This window comes from Myiozetetes cayanensis, unplaced genomic scaffold (genome assembly GCF_022539395.1).
Source record: "Myiozetetes cayanensis isolate MyiCay16 unplaced genomic scaffold, myiCay2020 scf3, whole genome shotgun sequence".
Taxonomy (NCBI): domain Eukaryota; kingdom Metazoa; phylum Chordata; class Aves; order Passeriformes; family Tyrannidae; genus Myiozetetes; species Myiozetetes cayanensis.
In genome coordinates, this window is record NW_026087521.1 from 35,572,749 (window position 1) to 35,599,882 (window position 27,134).

The window sequence follows — 27,134 nt, forward strand, 5'->3', positions numbered from 1 at the left end:
TAGTCCAGTCAGGTGAAATAATGATTGCAAAATGCCAGAAGGAATGTCTTTAGTACTACTAACACTGTACCTTTTGAGTTGTCGTTATCTTTGGTAGACCAAGTTTGAGTAGACTGTATTAGTGACTCAGAGGCTGTGAATGCAAATAAAGGTCCTGGTAGCATAGGTTAAGGTTTTGGCGAATTCAGTTGGTTTTTTGTTGTTGATATAAGTTATATGGAAATAATAGAAAAACAAGACAATTTTAATCTGTTCCTTACTTAGCTACGACAGAAAAAAGAGTTTAATAAACTAGAGAGGGTATAACTGAGATACCCACACAGCATATTCCTTCTCCATGAGATCAGAGAAATGCTACTTTTAATTTGTCTGGAACAGATCCACAGGAATTGTTATTGATTTCTTCTTGAGGTTTGTTATCTTTGATGTTCTGAGTACATTATGACATTAAGACTAAGTTGTGAGACTTAGTGAATTTAATACTTGGCCTTTATTATAGTTTTCTATAAAGGTTTCTCTACAAGTCATTTTGCAATTAACTTTTCATGTAAAAGTAAATGGCACAATAGATGTGACCTACTTTGCAATGTTTCAAAAGAAAATCCTCTTTTTAATAAGCAGTGTTTAATAAATATTATTTGCCATTCCTTTTAACTGAATTTTAAAAATCAAGTAGTACTCACTGTAGAAGAGGTGGGATTCGTTTTCTCTCTTTCACATAATATACTGCCTCTAAGGGGTTTTCTAATTATTTTTATTACTCCAAAGTAACTTTACAAATGAAAGGTTTTTGTGCTGAGGTTTTGTACCGTCTTTTACTTACTACATCACATGCCATCACAGCAGTTTTTGAAGTCCCTGAACAGCTGTTCTTATGGGATCTTCTTTTTTGGCTTAACTGCCTAATTAATCTGTCCCAAAGTTAGCAGTACTTTTTGACCGATGTTTCTATCTCGGTATCTGGTTTGTTTTTTGGTTTTTTTAATTTGTTTTTTAACTTTTGTGCCCTTATCATTGTCTCTGAAAGTATCTCATAACTTTTTGCTCTCCATTTTTTTCATAGAATTACAATTTGCCTTGCAACATGTTTTAGGATTTTCAACTTGTCAAACTTGAATATTGCTTTATTTAACCTGAACATTTTACTTTACCTCCTTAAAACTACTGTATCAGCTTGCTTTATCCATGTTTAGTCAGTAGGTTAGTTTGGGGGAAGAGTAATTTTGAAATGTGTCTCCCAAGTGTCCCCACTTTAGTGTGCTTTGGTTTGCATTGCAGAGGAGTCTTGGCGTGAGTGAATTTGATTCCTTCTGAATGAAAACAGGTTGGAAGAGATGCTCCAGATGTGCACCAGACATGTACCACTCACTAACGGTCATTCAGTCCGTGGCATCAGCTGTTTTTGTCATGGCTAGCTCTAGTTAGAAATGCAGTAGCCATGTTAGCTCAGAACCAACTTGTTTGTTTTACAAGTGCACTTGTCTTTGGCTGCGTTACTTGCTGATGCAGATGTGGCCTGTGAACTTGGCTATGAGTGCTGAGTTAGAGCCATTGGTAGTTTAATTTAAAGTGTTCTTTTTATTCACAGCGAGTTCTTCACTAAGAAAGGAGATACCTGGTTTGACACATTTTATAGGTTTGGGGTTTTTTCTGCAGAAGGTTTTTTGTCTTCCTATTTCAAACCTCTTTCGTACACAAGTGTGGATGTTTGTTCCTGTAGTTGCTTACTATCAAATATGTGCATTTTGTTGGAAATATGTGTGAGTATAATATATAGGAGTATATATGAGTATAATATATATGAGAAATATGTGTGAGGAGATATTTCTGCTAATTTTTTCATATTTCTGTATATATTTAAAAAAATCATAAATAATTTGTGATTTACAGATATGAATGCTGCTTTTGATGTATAGTGACTTACTCGCATGTGTTGTTTCTCATTTTTACTGTCTGGATTTGGCCCAAGTATAGACAACTAGCAGATTCAGTTTATAAGGTTTTACATCTGTCTAGATGATACCAACAAAGCAATTTACAGTTTATCACAGTAAAGGTTATTTTGATACGAATTTTTTACTCTCAAGTTGAAAAAACATGAAATCACCTTATGTCTGAGAATCCAGACATTCCTTTCCATGAAACCACCTTAAAATTCAATCCAAGTCCAGACTACTTCACTAAACAAGCAGACATTTGCCCATGTGTGAGTAAGTACAAGTAGCATGTTCTGTGGTGAGCTGGATGGATGGATTGGGTCAACTAATATCTCTTCTTGCTCCAAGGGGCAATCAGCTATACCTAATGTTGATTAACTACTAATCTGTTCTTTAAAGACATCCAGAAATTGATGTTCCAGTACTTGTCTGTTCTTAAAATCACAAAGCATGTTTTTCCAAGTGTTCAGCTTACATATCCTGTATCTCAAATGCAGTTATACTCCCCATTTCTGCAGCAGCACGGAGAATAGTTTATTCTTTTCCTCTTAGAACATTGGTGTGTAATATACTGCTACAGGTGTTACTGTGCAGATATTTTGGGGGGGTTCTAAAAATGTTGGTGACTTTGAAGGAGTTTTCAGTTGTTTTGGTTTTCTTGGCATAACATACTGTTGCAAACTTTCAGAGCTAGATAACACAGTATCTTTGTGTCTTTAATAGCCTTTTATTCTTCTTATATTTTAGATGCTGGCATCACCATCAACATCAGGTCAGCTGTCTCAGTTTGGGGCAAGTTTATACGGGCAACAAAGTAAGAATTCTTTTTATTGGTGATATGTTTATTTTATGCTAAATATGTTACAGTTGCACACTCTGGATAGAGAATATGCAGGTGGCTTTGTTTTCTGGGATTGTAAACAGGACAGTATGTCATTTACCTTATGTGCAGTTATTTTAATTTTTTTAAGATATATTTTACTTTGCTTAATATGCATTTTTGCAGTGTTTAGGATGCAAAGTGTCATATATTGACACTGTATAGCTGTTAAATATCCAAATATAACCATGCTATAAAAAATGTCTATGATTTAACCGTGACTCTCTGGAGGAAAATGTAAAGAAAGTGACCTGGGCCAAAATGAGCCTAGTTCAGAAAAATATGTAAAAAATCGAAGGAAATTATACCTTCAGTATAACTGATATTTCATGCTCTACTGGAGCACATTGAATCTTGTGTATGTGCTTGGCAACTTGCATTTGGCAAAGATTTGGCCAGTAAGATTATTACCTTCTGCACCACTGTTTTTTTCTTTCCTGTACCTTGGAGGTTTCATCTGTATTTGCCCGTCTTGTGGACACAGTTGCAATAGAAGACCCTTAGAGCAACAGTCACATGAATGCAAACCTAGGACCAGTGTTGAGATCTGAAGCTCCTTGTAACTGAGAGGTGCATTCAGACAGTGACTCAGAATATCTGAGTTAGGTACAATTCCACAAGTAAAACTGGTTGTGAGCATCATCTCTCCTGTGTCACTGTATGGTTTTGAATGTTTTCAGCTGTTTTGCCAAGTGCTTCTGACTCAGATTCTGACTCAGATTCTTTAAAAAATTGTCTTCAGAGTACTTTAGAGGGTCTGGACTTTTGTCCGGACAAACTAAAAGCTTTGTTTGCTAGATGCATGGCCTTCCCAATTTCTTTCAGCTTTCTTCAAGTAGCTTCTTAAAAAATCTAGTGGGTTTTGGTTTTTGTTGGTTTCTTTTTTGTTGAAGGGTTTGCTTTCCTGTCTCAGTGGCCATTGATGAGTGACCGTATAATATAAACTGGCATTTGACTATGCTACTGAGATTTATATGAGCAGCTTCTAGCCAGTCTGAGAGTCTTGTTTGGGTCTTGTCTTTTGGGTCCTGATTCTGGCACTATTGGATCTTTAAAATTTAATTATCTACGGATACTGAAATAGTTTATTCATTCTGTTTGTCAGTTATTTGTTGTTTATTTTTAAGGTCAACTTTTTTTGTCAATTTCGTTACTCATAGAGTTGGTTGTGGTACCTAGGATGTAATCTCTAACACGGAGGCATACTTGGCTGAAAACTTATAAGTAAATATTATCAGATGTCAATTTCTAACATATCTTGAGGAGAAGCAGCAAGAAACTTCTGTGTTGAAGTCATGCTTATGATTAAAATAGTTCTAGGAAAAACAAAGCTGATAATGGCTATGCACTTTTAATGATTGGTAGCTGTCAGTCATCAAGCAAGATGTCATTTATAGTGTTAACGTAACTTAAACATAAAATTAGGAAGGAAACTGGCCATTTCGTTGATCAGCCTCCAACATACAGATCTCTTGTCTCAGTTAGAAAACTGGAAAAAGTAAGAAAAATGTAGGGCTTTTTCTCAGTGACTATTTCAACTGCCCCTCCTTGCCAGAAATATGGTTTTACTTTACTGTAACATTGCTAATCATTAAAAATTCTAGTTTGAAGGAAACCAACAAGAAGAAATAACCATCAATGTAAAACTGACTTTGCTAAAACAAATGCTTGCACAACATTAACTTGAATATTGTAATAATGGTTTTTTGGTGTGCTGTGTCTAGTTTAAAATTGTATGTATTTTTTCTGTACCATGTTATTTTTAAAATTCCATGTAATTGTTAATCAGCATGAAATATTATTTATAATATATATTTATGCTCATTGAAATTATTCTGATGCAGCAAATTGCCAAAATATTTACAGTGAACACCTTGATATAATCAACTTTTAATGAAGTGTTAGGATGCTTGTAATAGCAAGGTATACTAGCTCTTAATCTGAATGCATTGAGATAGATTTGAGTGTTATAAATACTTCGAGTTTTGTTACAAACTTTTTGGGTTGCAAATTGTAGGATAGGACACAGACACCAGTTCTTAAAGCGTGAGAGCTAGGTGACTGGGAGGTTTCTTCAGACCTTGTCTTGATAGTAATTTGAACATACGCTATGTCTGTTTTTTGCATTCTTAGTATTTAATCACATTATACAATGGCATATTCAGCTCTTCTGTAGGGGTGATCTACCATGGGAGAGTGCTGATACATCATAATTTTCTTTTGTTTGGTCTGCAGGATAAGGTTTTGAGTTCTGTGAGTCTCCCTCAGCAGCTATATGCCAACGCAATAGGAACTGTCACGGTTATCGCATTTTATATGCTAAGTTTGTTCCTATTGCTGTGTTGCACTAAATGAGTTTTTCTTGTCTTTGAGCATAATTCTGAAACTTAATAAACACAGAAAAGCAATACGAGAATGATGAGAAACTTCATAAACCTCTTGGACATTTTGAGACAGGGCAGTAACAGGTTATTTTCTGCTGTTCTGGATTGAAGTAATTTATTTTTTTACCTCACTGAAAAAAGTGTGGGGAAAAAAAGTTTGCCTTATTCTGTCACACAGTTGTTTGTATAGAAAATATTTTTTATCACAATGTTAGAACTCTTCTGTATGTTTTTAAATGCAAATTAGAAGGCATTTAAAATTCTGCTTGCTTTCTTTTCTCAAAAGGTCAAACTTGACTTGATCGTGGACACTGAAGTACTGTTGCTATAAAGAAGCAACTTAACCTGTAAAGAGAGAATTGGCCTAAAATGTTGCTTTTGTTGTCCTGAAAACAATGTTACTGTTCAATAAATAGCCATCACTTCCTTTTTTTTTTTTTATTAAAGATTTGCCTTATTTTTAGCAAAACAAATCAGTGTTCTAAATACTGGCCAAATATATAAATACCAATTAGCATATTTCTTGAGTGCAGTTGCTAATTTTCCCAAAATGCTGCCCTTTTTTGAGATAATTTATAGATTTTCATGTCTCATCAAAAAACTCAAAACTCAACCTTTTATCTACAGTTTTACATCTCAAAGGAAACAAAATTTTGTTAGTGGCTTCGAATACAGAAATTTCTCAAAGAGCCTATCTAAAGTTAAACAGAAACGGGGCTGAATTTGATAATTGGGATTCCAGTATGCGAACAAGGACTTAGTTTTTACACTGTACTTTCCTTCAGTCTTCACATGTTTTGGTACGTTGTCAGCATAAGTTGTTTCCATCTACACCTGATGGAGAAAACTTTGTTCCTGATTGCTCTGTATCTCCACCCCTCTGAATTTTTTTTCAATAGGTGCACTAGGCCTTCCAATGAGGGGAATGAGCAACAATACCCCTCAGTTAAATCGCAGCTTATCACAAGGCACTCAGTTACCGAGCCACGTAACGCCAACAACAGGGGTACCAACAATGTCACTTCACACGCCTCCATCTCCGAGCAGGTATTTATTGATAGCCAATATTTCTGCAATTGTGTCTTTTTGCAGAGCTCTTGTTAAATGGTCTGCATATTTTGCCTCAGCTACTTTACAGTCTGATAAATCAAAAAAGAAGAAAAGTAGTTTCTTATGGACCACTACCTTTGTTAGGGAAATAATACAGTAAAATAGTAAGGATTTACTGTAAGACATTATTTCATTTTTGTATATAAAGGACAAATTGCAGGCAAATTCTGCTTCAGAATGTAAGAGGTTGTTATTTGATTGTTCAGGTAAATGTACAGTTAAAATTTTTATGATGTCATACACTATGTAAGAATATTAAGTTAGTAGGTCTGAAACTCTCATTAAAAAAGGAGTTGTAACACCTTTTCATATTTAGAATACTTAAGTATTTATGTAAACCAGACCAAGGACTTGATTAGCATGTTATGGGTCATCTGGTGTTTCTGAAGAAATCCAGAACTGCATTAATTATAGAGAGTGATCTAAACATACTGTTTGGTCACTTAAGTGCAAATTAAATTGCAACAACTCAGAGTCTATCCTGCATTAGTAATGTAAATGAGTAGCCAAATACTGTTGTACAGATTCATCTCTGTGGATGGTTTTTCTCTTTCAGGGGGATATTGCCTATGAATCCTAGGAATATGATGAACCACTCCCAGGTTGGTCAGGGCATTGGAATTCCCAGCAGGACAAACAGCATGAGCAGTTCAGGGTTAGGCAGCCCCAACAGAAGCTCTCCAAGCATAATATGTATGCCAAAGCAGCAACCCTCTCGACAACCTTTTACTGTGAACAGGTAAGGCTCTTTAGTTGGACCATCCCTGTACAGACATGTACATACTACTGAGGAAGTGTAATTTTTATCCATTAGAATAAATCTCAAAAACTGCTTCGTGTGTTCATTAGGCTTCAGCTGTGTTTTGGTGCTATGTTTATGCTTCCTTCATACTGATAAACTTGTAGTAAGTACTGTCTTAGTTCTAATTATTTAATGTGTGTAGTCACAGCTTTGCATGGCTGACTGCTTTGTTCCATGACCTCATGATTGCTGTGCTCCCAGTTTTGTCCTTTTTCTCCCTTCAGACCCTTCCTTAGGGGAGTGGCTCTTAGAGGAGCACAAACTTGCTAATGCAGTCAGGTGCCATCTCTTACCCAATATTCTACAAAATAGATAAAGGAAGGTGAAAACTAATGTCACAGTTATCTGAATCTTAATCAGGCTACTTAGTTTTGTAGTTGCACACTGATATAGGCATACAGATGCTTTTCTCAGTGATCACAGCAATAGCAATTCAGTGATAGCAGTTCATGTTCTTGGAGTGTGAGAAGACTTTGTGTCTTGCCTCTGATTACATAGAATTTGCCTTTTCTGTCCTGTATAGCGTCAAGTAGAGGAGAGGATAATTTTAAAAGATAATGTCATATTTTAAAGTGGTTTTGACATTTGAAGTCACAGAAGGTTGAAATAGTAACATACATAAAAACTGTACATGCAGAGGACAATTATATTGGATATTGATACATGTGTAGAAATTATGTGTTTAAATTTCATTGAGCTGTCAGGGAAAATAATGAAATCCCTGTCTGTAGGAGCATTTGAATTACAATCCTCGTATTTCACTGTTTCATTGTATATTTAACTTTCAAGAAGCTACAGTTTTTACAAGTTGAGAAGGAAGTATCTCTTTTACAATGACGGGTTCTTATTCTACAGTTTATTAGGCTACATAAGTATGTAGTATATAGTAGTAGTACAATATCCAATTGCTAATAGATACATTTAGCAATATTTTGAAATCATTATTGGGAAAAAAATTATGGTGTTTCCTTGTCAGGTGCATGAATTATGTGACTTTCAAGAAGTATTTTCTGAATAGTTGCTTAGTTGGAGCATTGAATATTTTTAGGTTAGGTTTTTGAACATGAAGCAATTCAGGATATTTCAAATTAGAGTGAAATGCTTCAGATTTGTAACTGTGAGAAAAGTTTGTGTGATTTCCACTGGGAAAGCATTTCTTTTTCTTTTAATGGAAACTTCTAAAATAGCAACTTCCATCCTGTTACCGAGGAAAAGCAAATGTTGTGATTTCCCACAGGGTAGACACTCAGAATTTTACTCAGCTGGGGGCCTACCTTTGAGCTTCTCAACATCTCCAGCTCTCGTGGAATGAGGCAGATTATATGTCGGGGATGTCTTTCCAACCACACTAGACCTATATGATATTTAGATGTTTTTAGATATTTTTACCTGACTGTATGAAACTTTAGCCTGTGTCCTTGTATGACAGAGACCATCCCTATGCTCATAGTAGTGCCATGTGTACCTGGTGGTGATTACACACTGTAACCATTCAGGTTATGAATGAGTCATGACAAACTTGATCACTTTCATGATCCAGCTTCCCACCTGCAAACGAATGGATTACAGTCTGACTTTTTAACTACTGCATTTATTGCTGCTTCATTTTTCTGTATGAAATTACTGAGTAATGATTGTGTTTGTCGTAACCTGTTGGTTGACAGATGTCTTCAGAGACGGTGGCTATTAAAAAAATTAGCTGTTTTGAAGTCATTCTAGTTGACTTGATTGAGCGGTGCCTGTTGCTGCTGCTCAGAGTTTTCAGAAGTATAAAGGAAAAGAATTAAAACATGAGTTTAGGCTAATATGGGTTGCTTGAACTTGAAATAATTTAAATGTCATAGGGGTTTTTTTTCCCCACCATAATACCTTCCACTGGAAATTACAAAGTACGTATACCCTTTTGTCTGACTTCGTGGGTTTTTTTCACAGTATGTCTGGATTTGGGATGAACAGAAATCAGGCATTTGGAATGAATAACTCCTTATCAAGTAACATTTTTAATGGAACGGGTGAGTTTACTCTGTTTAATGTTGATCTTAAACTACAGTAGAGAGATTTTTTTTGACTAAATAAGTCTAATTGAAAAAACTTTGTTATGTTGGAGTGCAATTTTCTTAAAATTTTCAATTGTTTCATAGAAACGCTGCTCCAAGAGCAGTACTAGCAAACTGTTACTACTTCATAGCAGTGGATTTTAAAACTTTTGAAGACAAAGTACTCTGTAGTATACTCGCTCTATATCATCACGTGGTAATAGATTATATCTAGTTGGTTAGAAATGCAAAATAGCTCATGGAATTGATGAGATCAGAGAAGAAAAGATTATCCATTTTCTGTGAAAACATTAGATACATAAAACCAGTGGGAAAGCAGTTTTTTTTGGAATCTCAAACTCCTTTTGAACAGCTGGCTTATCATGTATTTCTTTCAACACTTGTTTCATTTGTGATTTTTCTCTGGGAATTACTTCTTCACCCGAATTTAGTGAGCTAGAGAGTGGAAAATATCCTTGTGCAGAAATGCCTTAGGTTCATGTGTGCTGATGTTTCTGTAGGTGACTGCATATATGAAGCAACTTGAGGTGCTGGTGACATCATAAGAGTGGAAGGATTTGGGCATTCCCTAGGACAGTGTGACATTTGTAGAGCTGCAGCTCTGGCCTTACCCATGTAGTATTTTCTGCTGCAATGAAAAATGTTCCCATGTAACTTGCATTGCATTGGCTCTTCAGCTGCTTCAGCTTTGTCTTATCTTGTCTAAGGACAATAGAGCTCTTTGATGCTGCTGCTAATATGGGTTATTCTCTCAAATTTCTTCCTGATAGCTCTTCAAATTTAAAACAGGCCACCTATCCTAGTACTGTAATTTTGATTGTCTGCCTGTATTTTACGTGTGCAGTCTTTAATTCAAAAAGAGTAGACCTTGTTACTAAATGCTGCTGACTAGCTATTGTTTAAGCAAACCTCAAACATCTTGGTGCTCTTTAGGCAAGTCTTGTAACACAAAGCCTGTAGTTATTTGTAATAATAATAGTACAAGAAAAAAGATCAACTTGAAGAAAGAAGATGCATCCTACATTTATCTTGCACGTAATGAAGTCTTTGAGCAAAGTATGTAAGGGAATAAAAAATATCTGTTTTTATTGTAGATGGAAGTGAAAATGTGACGGGACTGGACCTCTCAGATTTTCCAGCACTAGCAGACAGAAACAGAAGGGAAGGAAGTGGCAATCCAACTCCATTAATAAACCCTTTAGCTGGAAGGGCACCCTATGGTAAGACTTCTGAAAGCTTTTTGAATGAAATAGGTATTTGCTTGATTCAGCTTTTGCTGTTCATAAGACAGTAGGTAGTCTTTTCAAAAATACCAGATGTGTGAGCTCCTAAGACTCAGTTAAAAAAAGAAATAATATTACAGTGATTGGAGACTCCCCATTGTAAATATCAGAATTCCTACGCTCTAGTTTTACTGTCAATAGAGGTTGTTGGGGTTTTTGGTTTGTCTAGTATGATTACTCTGAGGCTGCTCACTCGAGGTACTTCTTAGGTAATAGGTTTTATTCAAATTGCATGTATACAAGAGCTGTTGATGTCTGACTAATAAATTACAGGAATAGTATTTGAATAGTAGAGGTGTTCTGTGTAAGAAGTCAGCAGTTGTAAACGTACTGTATATTTTTGCTGTTTATTAATAATATTTGCTGTAGTACTGTTCAGCGTCACTCTAATGACAAACATCAAATTTCAAAAAATAACCTGTAAACATCAACTATTATCAGTCAGATTCCATGTATGTATCTTATATAATTCTTACTGAACAACTTAAAAGTAATAAAAGGAAAAAAACTTTTGGTGAATACAAATCTTATTAATTGGGTCTTGAAAAAATTCAGGTGAGCTTAGTGTGAGGCACAAAACTTTCTTTTTGTTACGGCTTTAGTAGATTTAGTAGATGCATGTTGCATCTACTACTCTAAAAAGTTGCTTTTATAACCTATTTTTGTGGTGCTTGTCAAATTTTTAACTAAAAATAACCTAGTTTTTTCAAACTATAAAAGCTGGTGTTTTTGAGAGATAGCTCGAACTGTGGTTGGAGATAATATATACCGTGTTATCAAGAGAAAGTAGCCTCATGGATTTGGCATAACCAGGCCCTCTGTGTAAGATAGCTGTGAGAAAGGACCAAATAAGTTAAACTTGCCTTTGCAAAACACAGGGAAAAGTCTCTTCCCAAAACAAAGACACTCAAAACTCAGACCACGAGTGGAAACCTAATACAGCTTGTGGCTTGCGTGAGATGCCGTCCATCACAGAATCATAAAATGGCTTGATTTGGAAGGAACTAAAGTTCCAACTCTGAAAGAAAAGACATTATGTGAAAAAAATGATGGAAGGTAGGAGGAGATCCACTTCCAGATGTACTTCCAGCATGGATCTGGAGTTCAGTGTTTAACAGCACTGCAGCATAAAAAAAACCCCTGTAATTGCTCTCATGCTTACACCATTTCCCCATTTTGATGCTGGCATAGCTGTTTGCAAAACTGTATGGTGAACCACGAAAGAAAATTCTCTGTTTGAAGAGTTATCTTATCTGCTTAATGCAGGAGTTGCATATGGAGGTAGAAACAATCCAGAAATGGAGATGTAAGATGCACTGGATACTGTCTTCCAACACAAAAAGTGGAGAGCAGTTTTGGTTCTGGACAAGAAGAGAAAGTTTGAAACGGAGCAGAGACATACTTTCTTTATTCTTGGTTATTCAGGAAAATTATACTTCAAATAACTTTTAGATAGAATGAGAATAATCATTAAAGTTAATTCATTATCAGTTTTATTTATCCAGTACAAGAAATTGTAATAATTCTGGATGAAAAGGCTGAACAGCAGAAACAAGATTAACTCAGTGTTGTTCTTTTTTTAAATAAAGGAACTTTGACCTCTAACTTCAGAATACTAAAGAAAGTCATATACAGTCATCTAATGAACCATTTTAGATCCTTCACATCTACTAAGAATCTTTGAAAAATAGGCCCTAGACTTTCTTTTGTCTTCTGTTCCTCTGTTGCAGTGTTCTTTGCAACCAAACCACTATATTACTTCTCTGTGTCTAGCAAAGTCTGTTTGCTCTTGAGTGCATCGTGTGGGGACTTTTTGGTTTGTTTTGGGTTTAACTGGCATAAAGGAAAAAAACCCAAACAAACCACATTGCCTTTTTGCTTTTCAGTAGTCAGAATCCAAATTCCAGTGTACCTGGCCTGCTCTTTTGAAATTAGGGTCAGAGCACTGAGAGTTGCAGGTTAAATGCTCTCAGTATTTATACTGAAAGTAGGAATTGTTCTTATGTCACAGGCAAGTATTTCGTTCCTGACATGTTCTGTTGCAAGTTAGCTGGGCGTCCTTTGAGAATACACGTTTTTGAAGAGATGGTGCTACAAAATTCTTTATGCAATTAGAGGATGGAGGAAAAATGTATTATACTCTTAAAAGCAGTACATTCCTGATCAGTGGATTTACCTGAATACAGCTTTAATAATGCCTGTAAAGATTATTTGATTATTTAGATGTGCAAAACAAGGTGCAGTGGATGGGAATTTAACCCATATAGTGTTTCGCAGCTCACACTTGAATAAAAGGCTTTAGTCTATGTGTGGATGTTTTGAATGAATATGCTTTGTTTTGCTTTACCTGTTTTTTTAAAAGTCATGACTGTACAGCTTGAGCATAGTAAAAATGGACAGTGAGGAAGATCAACAGCAGAAAAATTCTGTACATAGCAGTTGTTTAATGTTATTCCTGCTTGCATTTTGATGATAGTTGGAATGGTAACAAAACCAGCAAGTGAGCAGTCCCAGGACTTTTCAATACACAATGAAGATTTTCCAGCATTACCAGGCTCCAGCTACAAAGACCCAACATCAAGTAATGATGACAATAAATCTGTAAGTAAACCCTAAATTTTCTCTTAGTTTTAGTGTTCATACTTTTTTGATGATTGTATTTTAAAATGGGCAGTGACTATATTTCTAGTACAAGATTTTCAAATTTGCCCTTCTGAATTAGTGAGAGACTGAGCATAAGCAGCATGGAATTTCTCAAGAAGTTTTCTTGTCCACTGTGACCCTGCTTGGACACCTCAAAATTTATTTTTGAGAAGTGGTATATATTTTTCAAGTTCGCAATTCATGATTTTTTTTCTGTCAGTTTCAGCTCATTTTTTGCTGTTGATGCCTCTCATCAGTAGTAGTAATTTATACATTATAACTTCTTTCTTCAGAGTTGTCAAATCTTTTGAAAGTTAAGTGGTACAATATCAATTCAAGGTAAAATTCATAATGGAGATGTGAAATCAGAGGGAACAAGCTCTTTTAATACAGATCATAGCTATGTTGTAGACTAATGAGATACATTGTATCTTTAGTATTTGTAAATTATAATGAGTTAGGTATATAGTTTAGATCATAAAATTATGGGCTTTTCTTTGTTGTTTGAAAAATTTGTAATAAAAACTGTAATTTTATTGCAAATGAAAGGTGAATAAAATGTGGATGGCAGAGGACAGTTTTCTACATTATTTGACAAAATGTTCTAGTTTCTGATTGTTTTATTCTAATTGCAAAAATATGTTAATGAGGGTGGCGTAAATACTGACGAATAAGTAGTAGGTGTGACTGAAAACTCATGTGAAAACTAAAAAATGCAACTGTTTAAGAAAAAGGGGTGGTAGGAAGCCTGGCCCCCAAATGTTGTGGCCAATTCTGTTGTGAGGAAAATGTTCTGATGCACTGATTACAGTAAGGAGAGTGGGAGTAAATGCAATTGTGTTACTGTAGATTTGTTCTAATGATTAATAAAGAGTAAGAAATAATGGATATGGCAGATGAGTATTTTGTCGGTATTTGGGTTCCTAGAGCACAGTCAGTTTTCTTGCCAGACATAATGTTTACGTGTCTTTCCTGATAGTTGCAAATTTGCTTACTGTATGTTGCTGGCACCTGAAATTGGCTCATTATCTGTTGCTATGCCATGAAGTGTTATAAAGGAGCAAGACTAGGAGGGGAAAAGTACACAGCGTGGTGAGTCCAAAAGAAGCTCTAGTCACAGGCACTTGGGATGTCCAAATCAGGTGTAAAATACTTTATCCTTTTAGACTGCAAACTGTTAGCCTGTTAATAGCACTTACTGTATGGTGGGTATGCTTTAGGAAGTGGTAAATACTACATAAGCTTTGTACAGCAGAACTCAAGAGCTTCAGCTTGGAGCGATTTATTAGAGTGACTTGAGGTACTGGCTTAGAGTGCTTTACTGAAAGATATGATTGTGAGTTTTTTGCATTTTGGTTTGTTTTTATCATACCAACTCCACGAATTATTTTTAATAGAATTTGAGTACATCAGGCAAAACATCATCCAGCACAGATGGGCCCAAGTTTCCTGGAGATAAAAGTTCAACTACGCAAAACAACAACCAGCAGAAAAAAGGGATCCAGGTGTTACCTGATGGTACGTGTCATTCCACTTTTTCTGCTTTAAAGTTTTGGCAGTCTTTTAGATACCCTTGTTGATTTCTCTACTTCTTAAAAGGAGAAGATTAATTTGTTCTTCTTGCCCAGGTCGGGTTACCAACATTCCTCAAGGGATGGTGACGGACCAGTTTGGAATGATTGGCTTGTTAACATTCATCAGGGCAGCAGAGACAGATCCAGGAATGGTACATCTGGCATTAGGAAGTGATTTAACAACACTAGGTCTCAATCTCAACTCTCCGGAGTAAGTTTCTGGTTTTTAATACTGTCTTCAGTTTTGGTTTTGTTATGCTGTCATTCATAGTACTTAGCTCACTTGACTATCACACCCACAAGGTATTTTGCCAAATAAAATTTGAAAATGTAATGATGGTAAAATAAAATTTTCATAAAGAAGATAATTGTACTTTGAGGCATACTGAAATTGTGATGCAAGCTTTCAGTAAACCTAGTGGCTTTGCTTATTCTGCTAACTTCATTAGGAATTTCTTCAAAGAATTGACAGCATACTGTTTATAAATGTCATGTGTACATTACTTTTCAAGTAATAATATATCTTGTGGATATCTAGACTTAATTCTCAGCAATCTGGGGGATAAATTCAATTTAGTGTAATAATGAACAGAGCACCTGCAGTGTTACACTGCACAGAAGACAAATGTAAATGAAAATGTGGTTCTATAGTCAACTTATAGTCAGTCAGTTCACCTAAGTTGAACGTGTTTCGTCATCTAGGTTTGCTATAGAGGCAGTGGGGAGAAAAGCAGTTAGTGAGTGCACTGATGGTAAGAGAAGTGCTTAAGACAGGTGAGGTGAATAACCAGCCAACCCAGGGTGCCTCTCTTTCTCCACTAGCTAAAGAAGGAACTTAGTTCAGTTTGGACAAAACTGGTGTCTTCTAACTGACTGTAATTGTGAGAGAAATTTAATTTTTGGTGCTCTGACTTTCAACTGACAGTCTCACACCATTTTGTTCCAGCAGAGATTTACATAGTGTTAACCTTATAGACAGAGTAATGTATGTATTTTAAAGTTTGCACTTACTGTATTAAAAAAACAAAGACCAGACAGCATACATGTACCATTTCCATCTTTCACAAATTTATATGGAGCTGCATATAATCATGGAAACTTGATGGATGGGGATATCAAGCATAGGAGAAATGGTTCCTTATTTTTTTAGCAGTTCTAAGTAGCTGGATTTTTAACATTCTTAATATTTAATTACTGTATAGCATATTTATGTTCTTGGATGGAGAGCATACTGTTAATGTTTAATCCAGACAGTTCTGTATTATAAAGTTGGTTTTACATCGTGCTACAGAAAAGCTTTGCAAACAGCCCATGCAGTCCTCCGTGTCTGGCCTGCCATCCTGCCTTATGTTAAACATTCTTTGCTCTATGAATTGTTGTTTGAAAAACTAAAAATGGTTCAAATATGAAAAGACAAATTTTTCTACCCTATGAGTTACTTCTGATGGTAAAAAATACCTGTCTGACTTGGAAACATAGCACAATAAATGCGCTTTTGGAAACAAAATTTAAGAATTATGTATGTATGTCTAGTGGTTTAAATTAACTATCCTAACTCCTATTTAGAAGAACAGTAAAATCTTTACTGGTTGGTTTTAAAAAAACAACCTGCCAGTATGAGCTTTTCCTCCCCTTTTAAATCATAGCTAATAAATCAGAACCCACCAGGCTTGTGGCAGCTACTCCTAGTCAAAGTGAGACCCTGTGTAACACTGGATACCGGAAGAAGGGATCTCTGACGCTTAAGTTTTCTAAGAAGGAAAGATAGATTATAAAGGAAATCTTGACCCTGTAGTTTCCCATGGCAGTTTAAATGCAGCCTTACTCTGAATATTAAAAAGAAAATTAATAAATATAGCTGTTTTAGGAAACTTTCCTCCTTTTTTTCTCACCCCAGCTAGTGATTTGGTTGTGTGATAGTTTTTAGTAGGTTTTTTTTTTAAGGTTGTTTATGGAACATTTTTTTTTTAATTGGTTGGTTTGGGGTTTAATTTTTTTTAAATTTATGCTTTTCTTTTTCTTCAGAAATCTTTATCCCAAATTTGCGTCCCCCTGGGCGTCATCGCCTTGTCGACCTCAAGACATAGGTAAGAGAGAAATAACTATTTAATTCAATATTAATATTTGCAAATTACATTCATTTACATGTCTTAATAGTTGCATCAATTCCGGTTCTTTTTTAGACTTCCATGTTCCATCTGAATACTTAACTAACATTCACATTAGGGATAAGGTGAGTACGTGTGTGTATGTGTGTGTATGTGTGCATTTTTTGTTACTTTATTACCAGAAATTTTCTAAATTTTCTTTCAGATATGTATTGTTTGAAATCAGTGCATTTTATGGATGTCCTCAGTCTTTCTAGGAACAATGGTGTGTTAACAGGCTGATTGAGCACATGAAGCAGCCATTATACCTTACAAAAAGAGAATGGGCATGCAAAAGAATAGCCAAAGAGCACAGTATGTTTTTAAGAGTTTGTCCTTCTTGCGAAGATTAGGATTCTTATGGCATTATTCAAATGCCAAATTAAATTGAGGTATTTCTTGAGATGACTTCAGAATTGTGGTTCTCACATTTATCTGTTCATTCCGTATCTACATGAATAGGGATTTTTTGAGATATATTTTCTTTCAACTGTTGTAGTTCTCTAAGAGGGATCATTGAAAAATAGCGTAAGAAATTTTAGTAATATTACTTAATAGAGTGTGAAGTGAGCAAATACATGCAGAAGTTGTTCTGTTGGGTTTTTTCAAACAAAATAAGTGGATGAGGATACACACAGATACAGGGAGAAAATTCTGTCTTGCTGATTTGTTACATCTGTTTATTTTTCTGTTGTATCCTTTAAGTTGGAAAGGTTAACTTAAACTGAAGAAAAATTGATTGTTTTGGTAATTATTACTCTGTTATATTAGAGTATCATTTTCAACACACTTAGGATGGAAGCACATTTCAGATGTATCCTTGTGTTATTTAAGTGGGATAGTATGTTTTAAAACATTTATCTATTGTGATTTTTCATCCTCATTTTCTTCAATCTTTTGCAGCTGGCTGCAATAAAACTTGGCCGATATGGAGAAGATCTCCTGTTTTATCTCTATTACATGAATGGAGGAGATGTATTACAGCTATTAGCAGCAGTAGAGCTGTACGTTCAAACTATTTTGTCAGTCTTATATGAGTTTATCTATTGCAGTAATGAAGTAGTAGATATAAAAAAAAGAAAAATCACACCCCAACAAGTTAGACATTGAAAGAAGCTTAGTCAATCTTGAACTGGAAACCTTTTTTAAAATACCTCCTCCAACCTTGTTTTCATTTTGTATGGGTTTTTTTCATTCATACAGTGGAAATCAAAAGCCTGTCTCATGTATTTTGCATTATGAAACACTGTGAAAAAATGACAGGTGCCAGTCATTATTAAATGTGTAACTTACCTATCTTCAACAAAACAAAAACCAGTAAATACTCTTTAAAAGTTTGTTGTTTGAGACTATCAGACTTTTTTAAGTTTCATATGTGTTTAGTTTGAGGTGTAATAATTTTACGGAAGAGGTATGAAATCACAGGTATAACGATGTCATAGAAATTTTGTATTGGACTTGAACGCAATGTACAATTTTGATTGAAACCTTTAAAATTAGTTTATTATGTCAATTTCAGATAACTAACATTAAAAATTATTTTTCCTTTCTATTAAAAATGAAAGATTTAACCGGGATTGGAGATACCACAAAGAAGAACGAGTATGGATCACCAGGGCACCCGGCATGGAGCCAACAATGAAAACCAATACATACGAGAGGGGAACATATTACTTCTTTGACTGTCTTAACTGGAGGAAAGTAGCTAAGGTATCTCTTTTCTCTTGTGCAGATGTTTTAAGTCTGTCAACCATATAGTTATAGAAAGTCAAAATGAAAACACAACCTTCTCCACAAAAATCTCGAACTTTTTAACCTCCTTTTGTTCATGATCTTAATTTCTGATGTATGAGGGAATAAAGGTTGCCTAAAACAGTGGCTTGCTTGTGCAAAATAAGGAGCCATCTCTCTTATTTCCAGTTTTCTTTGGGAGTCAGAAGAACTAACCCTAACCCTCTATTTATGAGGTTTTTGTTACAATTGAAAGCTCTTTGCACATACACAGTTATAGAATGGAAAGTATTATTTGGCATTTTAAAAATTGTGCTTATGAACATTTTATTACTTTGCTTCAGAAAATTAAATAAGATGCTACCACACCATACTTTGGAATTAATAATGGATGTGGAATGGGTGTGGGGAATGCTTTTTTGGTTTTTGGGTACCGTCTCTCCTTGACCATACTTGAGGATGTCCATGCTCTATTGTCTAATGTCAGAGTTCTTTGAAATAAAGAACTTCTTTTAAGGAGGAGGCATATTTTCATGATACTTGTTTTCTATATTGTAGACCACAGCATTAAAAAAAATCAGAAAGGTACAGCTTTTTCTGTTCCCAACTCTCGTAATCTATTTATCCCATTCTGTCCATGAATATTCTCAGTAATGTTTGTGTCAGACCATCTGTAGGTACAGTATCACATGTAACAGATCGGACCAGACCAACTCAACAGATGTAATTCCAGTACATTGGAACTATATTCTGTGGTTCCACATGCTTAGGTATTTCATAAAGTCAGAAATCTTTTCCCCTACAGCATAACTTATTAATTGTTTGCTGAAAAGCTGTGAGCAAGTTGTATCTATACACTTGGAGATTATGAAACATTGCTTTAAATAGTTTCATATGTGTGTTGATGTGTTTTTAAACATCTGTTTTAAAGAGTACAGTTCGGAGTTCTCTCTGTATATTGAAGTTTGCTGTCATCTTGACATTAACTAGATATAATTATATTCTACCTCCCCCCCTCCCCCCGGTAAATATGCTTAGTTTGTGCAAGCTCCCCTCAGAAATCAACATCTTTAGTTGCTTTAAAGGATATGGGAGGTTCTTCAGTCCAATTGCACGTGTGACTCCTTGTCTCTTCTGCCTTTCTGCTGCCATAAGAAAACCTTTGTAACTTAAGGTTCTAATGGCAAGCCCTGCCTCTATGGTTTTTTTAAATGCAAGGTCATTCCAAAACTTTTAAGCAAAAGCATCTTTCCCCTCAAATGAAAAACAAACAAAAGAAAAGTTTTTACTTCTACTCGAATTGTTCATTTGCTGCTTGGTATACTTCCTTACGTTCCCCAAGATGCTATTTAAAGCTATTTTATTATTACATAAGATCACCAAAGGGAAAGGAATTACCTTTTGAAAGGATAGCTTTCTTTTTTTTGGAGTCACCTGAATATATTCCACTTATTTATGACCATTAAGAGCCTCATGTAGGTTCATATATCAATGGAATTACATTTTTAGCCTGCATGGAAACACAACATTTCTTTTACTAGAAGGAAGTGGTGCTCATTGTATAAGAAAAGTAACCTCTTCAGTGTCTGTTCTTTTCCTGCCTGTAGTAAATGTATAAATCTGCTACTTGATGCTTTAGCATTGCTTTTGAAGATAGCATTGTCTCTATTTGGAATCCCGAGTGCTATGCCAAATCTCAGCATCCAGTGCTTTGAGTGATGCACACTACACCTTCTGTTAGCATTCCTGGAGACACTGTGCTGAAAGAGAGATAGGAATCACTACTGTTCTCTGAATGCTTTTTCCCAAGGTCTACATAGTTTCTCTTTTCTTCATTTGCATGCTGAAAATAATTTCCCCAATATTAAGAAGCAGTTGATAGCTAGTAAGGGGAGGGATAGTATTTTCTAAAGTTTTGCACTTCCAGTGGTAATTTAACAAGAAACACGATTATTTTATTTATTTCACCCCCAATGTCCATAGGATGCAGTAATATCTTTTCTTTTAGGTTTGCATATTTCTTAATGTAAAAATTTTAACTGGAATATTATTTTGAAATTTTTATTTAACTTTGATTTGATGTAAAATACAGCAGGTAATTTGAGTATTGATCACAGGAAGATAGAGTGATTTTGGGGAAAATTGTGATTTTTTGTTACATGGAAAAGGAGTTGCATACTAGAAGCAATTCTGTAACATTTCCATCTACCATAAATAAGTAAGAACTTAGATGTTTGTCAAGTGTGATGTTAACGTTCAGTGGTAATGTTGTTACCTCTGGTGTTAATTTCTTGAATTTGAAGAAGACTAATGTAGACTTTCTATAGCAAGACCATCAGTATTTGGTAACTCTGTGTTTCTTTGAATGCAAATAAAAGTATGACCAAGTAATTTTTTTCTAACAAACACAGAACTAATTAGTAAGTGTTTCAGGAAGTTAAACGTATAAGGAGTTGGAGAAGAACAGTGTGGCTAGCAGGACCAGGGAAGTGATTCTTCCCCTGTACCTCAGCACTGGTGAGGCCACACCTGGAGTGCTGTGTCCAGTTCTGGGCCCCTCAGCTCAGGAAGGATATTGAGGTGCTGGAGCGGGTCCAGAGAAGAGCAACAAGGCTGCTGAAGGGACTTGAACACAAACCCTGTGAGGAGAGGCTGAGGGAGCTGGGGTTGTTTAGCCTGGAGAAGAGGAGGCTCAGGGGTAACCTCATCACTCTCTACAATTCCCTGAAAGAAAGTTGTAGCCAGGAAGGGTTCAGTCTCTTCTCCCAGGCAAGCAGCAGTAGGACAAGAGGGCATGGTCTTAAGCTCTGCCAGGGGAGGTTTAGGTTGCATATTAGGAAGAAATTCTTTACAGAGAGGCTAATCAGGCATTGGAATGGACTGCCCATGGAAGTGGTGGATTCTCCCATCCCTGGAGGTTTTTAAGAAGAGACTGGATGTGGCACTTAGTGCTGTGGTCTAGTAAATGTGGTAGTAGTGGATCAAGGGTTGGACTTCATGATCTCAGAGGTCCTTTCCAACCCAGCTGATTTTATTAAAAAAAAAAAGAATTATGATAAATTACAGTCCGTTACTATAACTGCGACTTTATTAGTGAATGCTGGGAATGTGGGTTCCTTAGAAGTCCACAATAGTACTTACTGCTTAAGAGTTTAATTAGTTCTTCTTTGAAGCAGTCAGACAGGAATAATTTCTGGTAAATTGCTGTCTCTTTTGTGTGCATATTCAATTGTTTTTCAAGGTGCTTTATAAATTTGTCTGTTGTTCCAGTGTATATGCTTAAATATAGGGCAGCACATATTCTAATGTATTGTACTTGGCAGACATTGCTTGCAGACATTTGCAGATGTGCATTATCAATTTATGTATTTATTGTTCCTGTTTCAGATTACAGTCCAGTATGATACAGTGAAATACAGCCATTTAGATAACGTGACCAGTTCTTAGGACTAAGTTTGTAAAAACATAAACCAGTCATGATTTAATAGATTTTTTTTTATAGTGTCCTAGATTAGTTTTAACAAAAGTAAAGAAGGATGAATGACTTCTTTCAAGAAAATATCAAATAATATATTTATCTTTTTTATTAAACTGTAGGCTCTATTTTTATATTGCTAATCAATAATAAACTGAAGAAGGAAATGCAGTAAAATAGCTGAGTAATGAGAATTCCTAAACTGTTAGGAAATAAAATCAAATCGATTCTGTTTTGACACATGGTATTAAATAGTGAAGGGAAAATAAATTACAATAAACTTCAAATTTACCTTAAATGCAAACTAAAATGCAGGAGAATCTGATTATATATGTGTCCATATATGGTTTTTCATCCTAGGGCACATGGAAAATACACTGAGGTTAAAGACACTGATTTTTTTTCACTTAGGTTTTGTCTATAGTTTGCTGCTGTTGAGGAGACATGAGAGAGGAAGGGAAGTAGAATGACACCAGAAGTGCTTTCTACAATTGCACATTTACTGAAATCCTGATTTAAGTTGTCTGAAGTAAGCTGTCTCAAGTTTCTCCTTCTTGCTTTTCAGTAAGGAGAATTAATCTGTTTAAGGAACAAAATTATAAGACCTTTTTACTTTGATTTTATAGTTACAGAACATGGAATCTTTATGAGACAGAAAGTTAGATTTCCAAGTGTTTATTTGTTTGTCAGGGTTGCTGTCTATGTTAAGTTACTCCCTATCCTCTTAAGATCAATATTAATTGAAGTAGTTTCATAATGACTAGAAATTTAATTTGTTATTCTAATAGAGATGTGCCATAGCATTTCAGTTCAGCCCCTAATTTAAATTAGGGTCTTTGCATCCATCTTTAAGTCAGTATTAATGGTACTTTTAAGTTCCGTTTGGAATTCTTGAGCTAGCTGTGGGACTTCTACCCTCTGCTCTGATGGACTTACACAGTCCAGAATATTTTGTCCTCAGGACACTACCTATTCTGCTGACTTTTGTTTTGTTGTACTCTATTAACGTTTAAAATCATTCTAAGCAATCCTCTTCTGTTTTAAGTATCCTGTTTGTTCATGTGCGGGCTGATGTAACTTCACCATCAAAGCAAGTTCCCAGGATGATGTGAGAAGAGGTTATTTTCTTTGCATAGAACAATTTACTTAGCGTCACACATGTGGTATAAGTTTTCACACACATTTAGTATTTATTATTCTTGGTTAATGAACTGTATCTAAGTTTTAATAATTACCTCCATGTGGAAAATAAAACAATTTAACACATTTATCAGTGGATAAATGGTATTTTTTTACATTTTATTTGTATCTCTTTATATTAAAAAGTATCTGCTGTTGACATCCTAAACCGCAGTGGCAAAACCAAAACCATAAAGTATACCTGTAATACAAGTATTTTCCTATATGTAATAAATAATTGCCTTTTAGCTTTCAAAAATACTTGGTCAATGAGTTCTTTTTTTTGTTTTGTCAAATAAAACTTTAGATGTTCTTATACACTACTGAATGTTGAGTTTGAGCATTGCTGATGCTGCGGTGCAAATCAAAAAGGCTGTTTTAAGCCTCTTTATTTTAGCACTGGATGACAGTTTGAAGTGCGAACTCACATGCTTCTAAAGAAAATTTGGTAGGGAATCATACTCGTCCTTCTGAATGAGGGACATCAATTTGCAGGACACAAAGGATTGCTCAAGCTACTGAGCATTTTTTCCAGACACACCTTGCTTGCAACTACCACTGCCAATAGAGGCTCACAACAGCTTTGGGTTTGGAAAACCCTTTTATAGGATACTGATGCTTACTGGTTTCTGATACTTACTGTATCTTACTAGTCTCATTAGCAATTTTCCGTGGGTAATTTTGAAGGCATTTCAGACAGAGCTTGTGGAGGTTCAGTTACATGACTGAAGCTGACCATATATTGATAGTAATCTGCAGGCCCTTCCATGATTATATGCAAGATAGAAACTTTGACAGCCGTGAATGGGAGAGAAAGCTTGAGTAGTATCTTTTCTATTATAAAATGACTGTGAAATTACTGAAGATCATAGAATAGTTTGGATTGGAAGGGACCTTAAAGACCATCTAGTTCCAACCCCGACCTTGAACACTTCCTGGGATGGGGCATCCGCAACTTGCTGGACAACCTGTTCCTGTGCCTCACCACCTTCACAGTAAAGAATTTATTCCTAATACTAAATCCAAATCCTATCCTTCTTCATCTTAAAGCCATTCCCCCTTCTCCTATCACTACATACCCATGCAAAAAGTCTCTCTCCAGCCTTCCTGTAGACCCCATAAGATCCACACAACCTAATCTAGCCTTTGATGCTAAAATACATACACAGATTTGTACACCTTCATCTTGCTTCTGACCCAAGGAGGGAGCAGGCATCTATTCAGTCTCAGCACGTGTATGTGTCTGCACTGAAAGAGAACACACACCATCTGGCATGCAGTTTTAATTAGGAGTGCCAAAAGCAATTCACTTCTATGTATGTTACCTAAAAAGTAAAAAAAAACCAAACCCATCACCAAATAGATAAATAAATAAATAAATAACTCAAAAATAAAACCTAAACAAAAAAAAACCCTAAAAACTTGTTTGGAGGAGAGAGCAGGAGCTAACATTTCAGTGCAGGTGGTTGTAACCTCACATAGGTATTGCCACAGTTTTCCAGTTTTAGGGACAGTATTCTCAAGAAAATACAGAATGCTTCGCATTTACCTCTACTTTGTTTTTCTACCATGCTGAATGTTCTTTTTATGCTTAATGGACCTTGTTTTGCCTTGAAAGAAGAGAGGTCTGCGAGTTGGAATTTCTAGATTTTATTGCTGTTGTTGAATTGACTCGGTCCTTAATTTAGTTTGCCTGCCTGTACTGAAATATTATACTATTTAATCACTTTAGAGAGTGTTCTAAAATAATTTGAATGAAAATAAAATAGGGATGAGACATAGTTATGCTGCTGAAAGTGTCTGAAAAATACAAGATTTCAGGTTTGCTGAATCTGGGGCATAGATATGAGTATGAAACATGGTGAAATATTTTGATAAATTCTGGCTTAAGTAGGTCTCAGTGCTTTGTCTCTAACATTTTAGATAGTGTTACTAAAGGAGAAACTTAGCTAGTTTAACGTACGATTTCACAGAATCACAGAACCGTTTAAGCTGGAAAAGACCTCTTAAGATCAAATCCAGCCTTTGACTGATCACCACCAAGTCAGCTAGACCATGGCACATCCAGTTTCTTGAGCACCTTTAGGGGTGGTGACTCCACCACCTCCATGGGCAGTCTATTCCAGTGCTTAACATCCCTTTCCGAATATCCAGCATGAACCATCCCTGGCACACCTTGAGGCCATTTGGTCTGGTAGTATGACACAAACTATTCCTAAACTTCAGTTTGTCCAAACTAAGCCTCTGTACGCCTGACATGTTGAAAGACAGAAACTGTTGTTCATAATTCAGTTCATGCTGTGGTTGTGTATTTGTGTTCTGTGTCTGTGCATACATAAAATTGTTTGAGATCATAATGAGGGTTTTGAGGGTCATGCAGCATTAAAAAGTTAAAATTGTCCGCTTTTTTCTACTTAAAATATGGAATCCAAGATAGCAAAATCATGTGTTTCTGCCTTAGGATAAGTTAGTACTTGATCTTCTCTGTATTTGTGCTTTCAAAGTATGGCTGGTAGAAGGACCAGGTCTCAACAGGTAAATGATATTTGGTTTTGTCTTTTTTTTTTTTTAACTGTAGGAGTTCCATCTGGAATATGACAAACTAGAAGAAAGGCCTCATCTGCCATCAACCTTCAACTACAACCCTGCTCAGCAAGCCTTCTAAAGACTTCCCTATTCTTGGGGTATGGCTGTCTCAGCACAATACTCAACATAACTGCAGAACTGATGTGGCTCAGGCATCCTGGTTTTAATTCCTTGAGGATCTGGCAATTGGCTCAATGCGAAGGGTCACCATTTGAGGTCCTGCCTTACTAATTATGTGCTGCCCAACAACTAAATTTGTAATTGTTTTTCTTTAGTTTGAGCAGGGTCTGAATTTTTGTTTTTGTTTTCTTTTTTGCCAGCAGACAAGCTTGGGTCTGTAAAGACAAGCGAGTACACTGACAAAAGTTTACCACTTAGTTTTCCAAAATGTAAAAACAAAAAAAAAGAAAAAAGACAAAAAATTAGACAACAAAATTTGCATTGTTCATTGTAGCACTATTGGTAATAAAAACTGTTTGTGCATTTTTATGTGAAGATCCTTCTCGTATTTCATTTGGAAAGATGAGCAAGGTTTGCTTCCTTCATTTTACTTCCCCTTCTGTTTTTGAAAGGCAGTTTTCGCCAAGCTTAATGCAAGAATATCTGACTGTTTAGAAGAAAGATATTGCCACAGTCTCTGGTTAGTTTCCAGAGTTGTGTATTACTGAGCTTCATCTTTCCAGAATGAGCAAAACACTGTCCAGTCTTTGTTACGATTTTGTAATAAATGTGTACATTTTTTTTAAATTTTTGGACATCACATGAATAAAGGTATGTATGTACGAATGTGTATATATTATATATATGACATCTATTTTGGAAAATGTTTGCCCTGCTGTACCTCATTTTTAGGAGGTGTGCATGGATGCAATATATGAAAACGGGACATTCTGGAACTGCTGGTCAGGGGACTACTTTGTCGCCCTGTGCACTAAAGGGCCAGATTTTCAGCAGCCAAGGACATCCATACCCAAGTGAATGTGATGGGACTTAAAGAAGTGAACTGAGACAATTCACTCTGGCTGTTTGAACAGCAGCGTTTCATAGGAAGAGAAAAAAAAAAGATCAATCTTGTATTTTCTGACCACATAAAGGCTTCTTCTCTTTGTAATAAAGTAGAAAAGCTCTCCTCACTGCAGTGTTGACTTTGATTTGAGATTGTGAAATTATTTCTTCAACAATGAAAAATGGAAAAAAAAAGTTGAAGTATTAAAACTATCAAACTGTACAGTGGTTAAGACACTTGAAGAGTCTTTTTGCTGCTGACAAGTAAATTTATGAGAGAGTTTTATATTCTTTTCCACAGCCCAATAAGTTTGGTTAACCTTGGTTTCAGATCCCTTCTC

General features: G+C 35.6%; 1 protein-coding gene across 4 annotated transcripts in view; it reads left to right on the forward strand.

Moving 5' to 3' along the window:
• Window positions 1-26,922, forward strand: part of CNOT2 (CCR4-NOT transcription complex subunit 2) — an 86,743-nt gene extending 59,821 nt beyond the window's left edge. For all 4 annotated transcript variants that reach the window (XM_050324998.1, XM_050325000.1, XM_050324997.1 and 1 more), the window contains exons 3-15: window positions 2,685-2,751; window positions 6,101-6,248; window positions 6,868-7,050; window positions 9,046-9,125; window positions 10,265-10,390; window positions 12,930-13,054; window positions 14,494-14,614; window positions 14,725-14,881; window positions 16,696-16,757; window positions 16,854-16,903; window positions 17,721-17,821; window positions 18,383-18,527; window positions 25,781-26,922. In XM_050324998.1, coding sequence (XP_050180955.1) covers window positions 2,685-2,751; window positions 6,101-6,248; window positions 6,868-7,050; window positions 9,046-9,125; window positions 10,265-10,390; window positions 12,930-13,054; window positions 14,494-14,614; window positions 14,725-14,881; window positions 16,696-16,757; window positions 16,854-16,903; window positions 17,721-17,821; window positions 18,383-18,527; window positions 25,781-25,867 — 1,452 coding nt within the window. In that variant the 3' untranslated portion in view covers window positions 25,868-26,922. The remainder of the gene's footprint in view (window positions 1-2,684; window positions 2,752-6,100; window positions 6,249-6,867; window positions 7,051-9,045; window positions 9,126-10,264; window positions 10,391-12,929; window positions 13,055-14,493; window positions 14,615-14,724; window positions 14,882-16,695; window positions 16,758-16,853; window positions 16,904-17,720; window positions 17,822-18,382; window positions 18,528-25,780) is intronic.
• The last annotated feature ends 212 nt before the right edge of the window (window positions 26,923-27,134 follow it).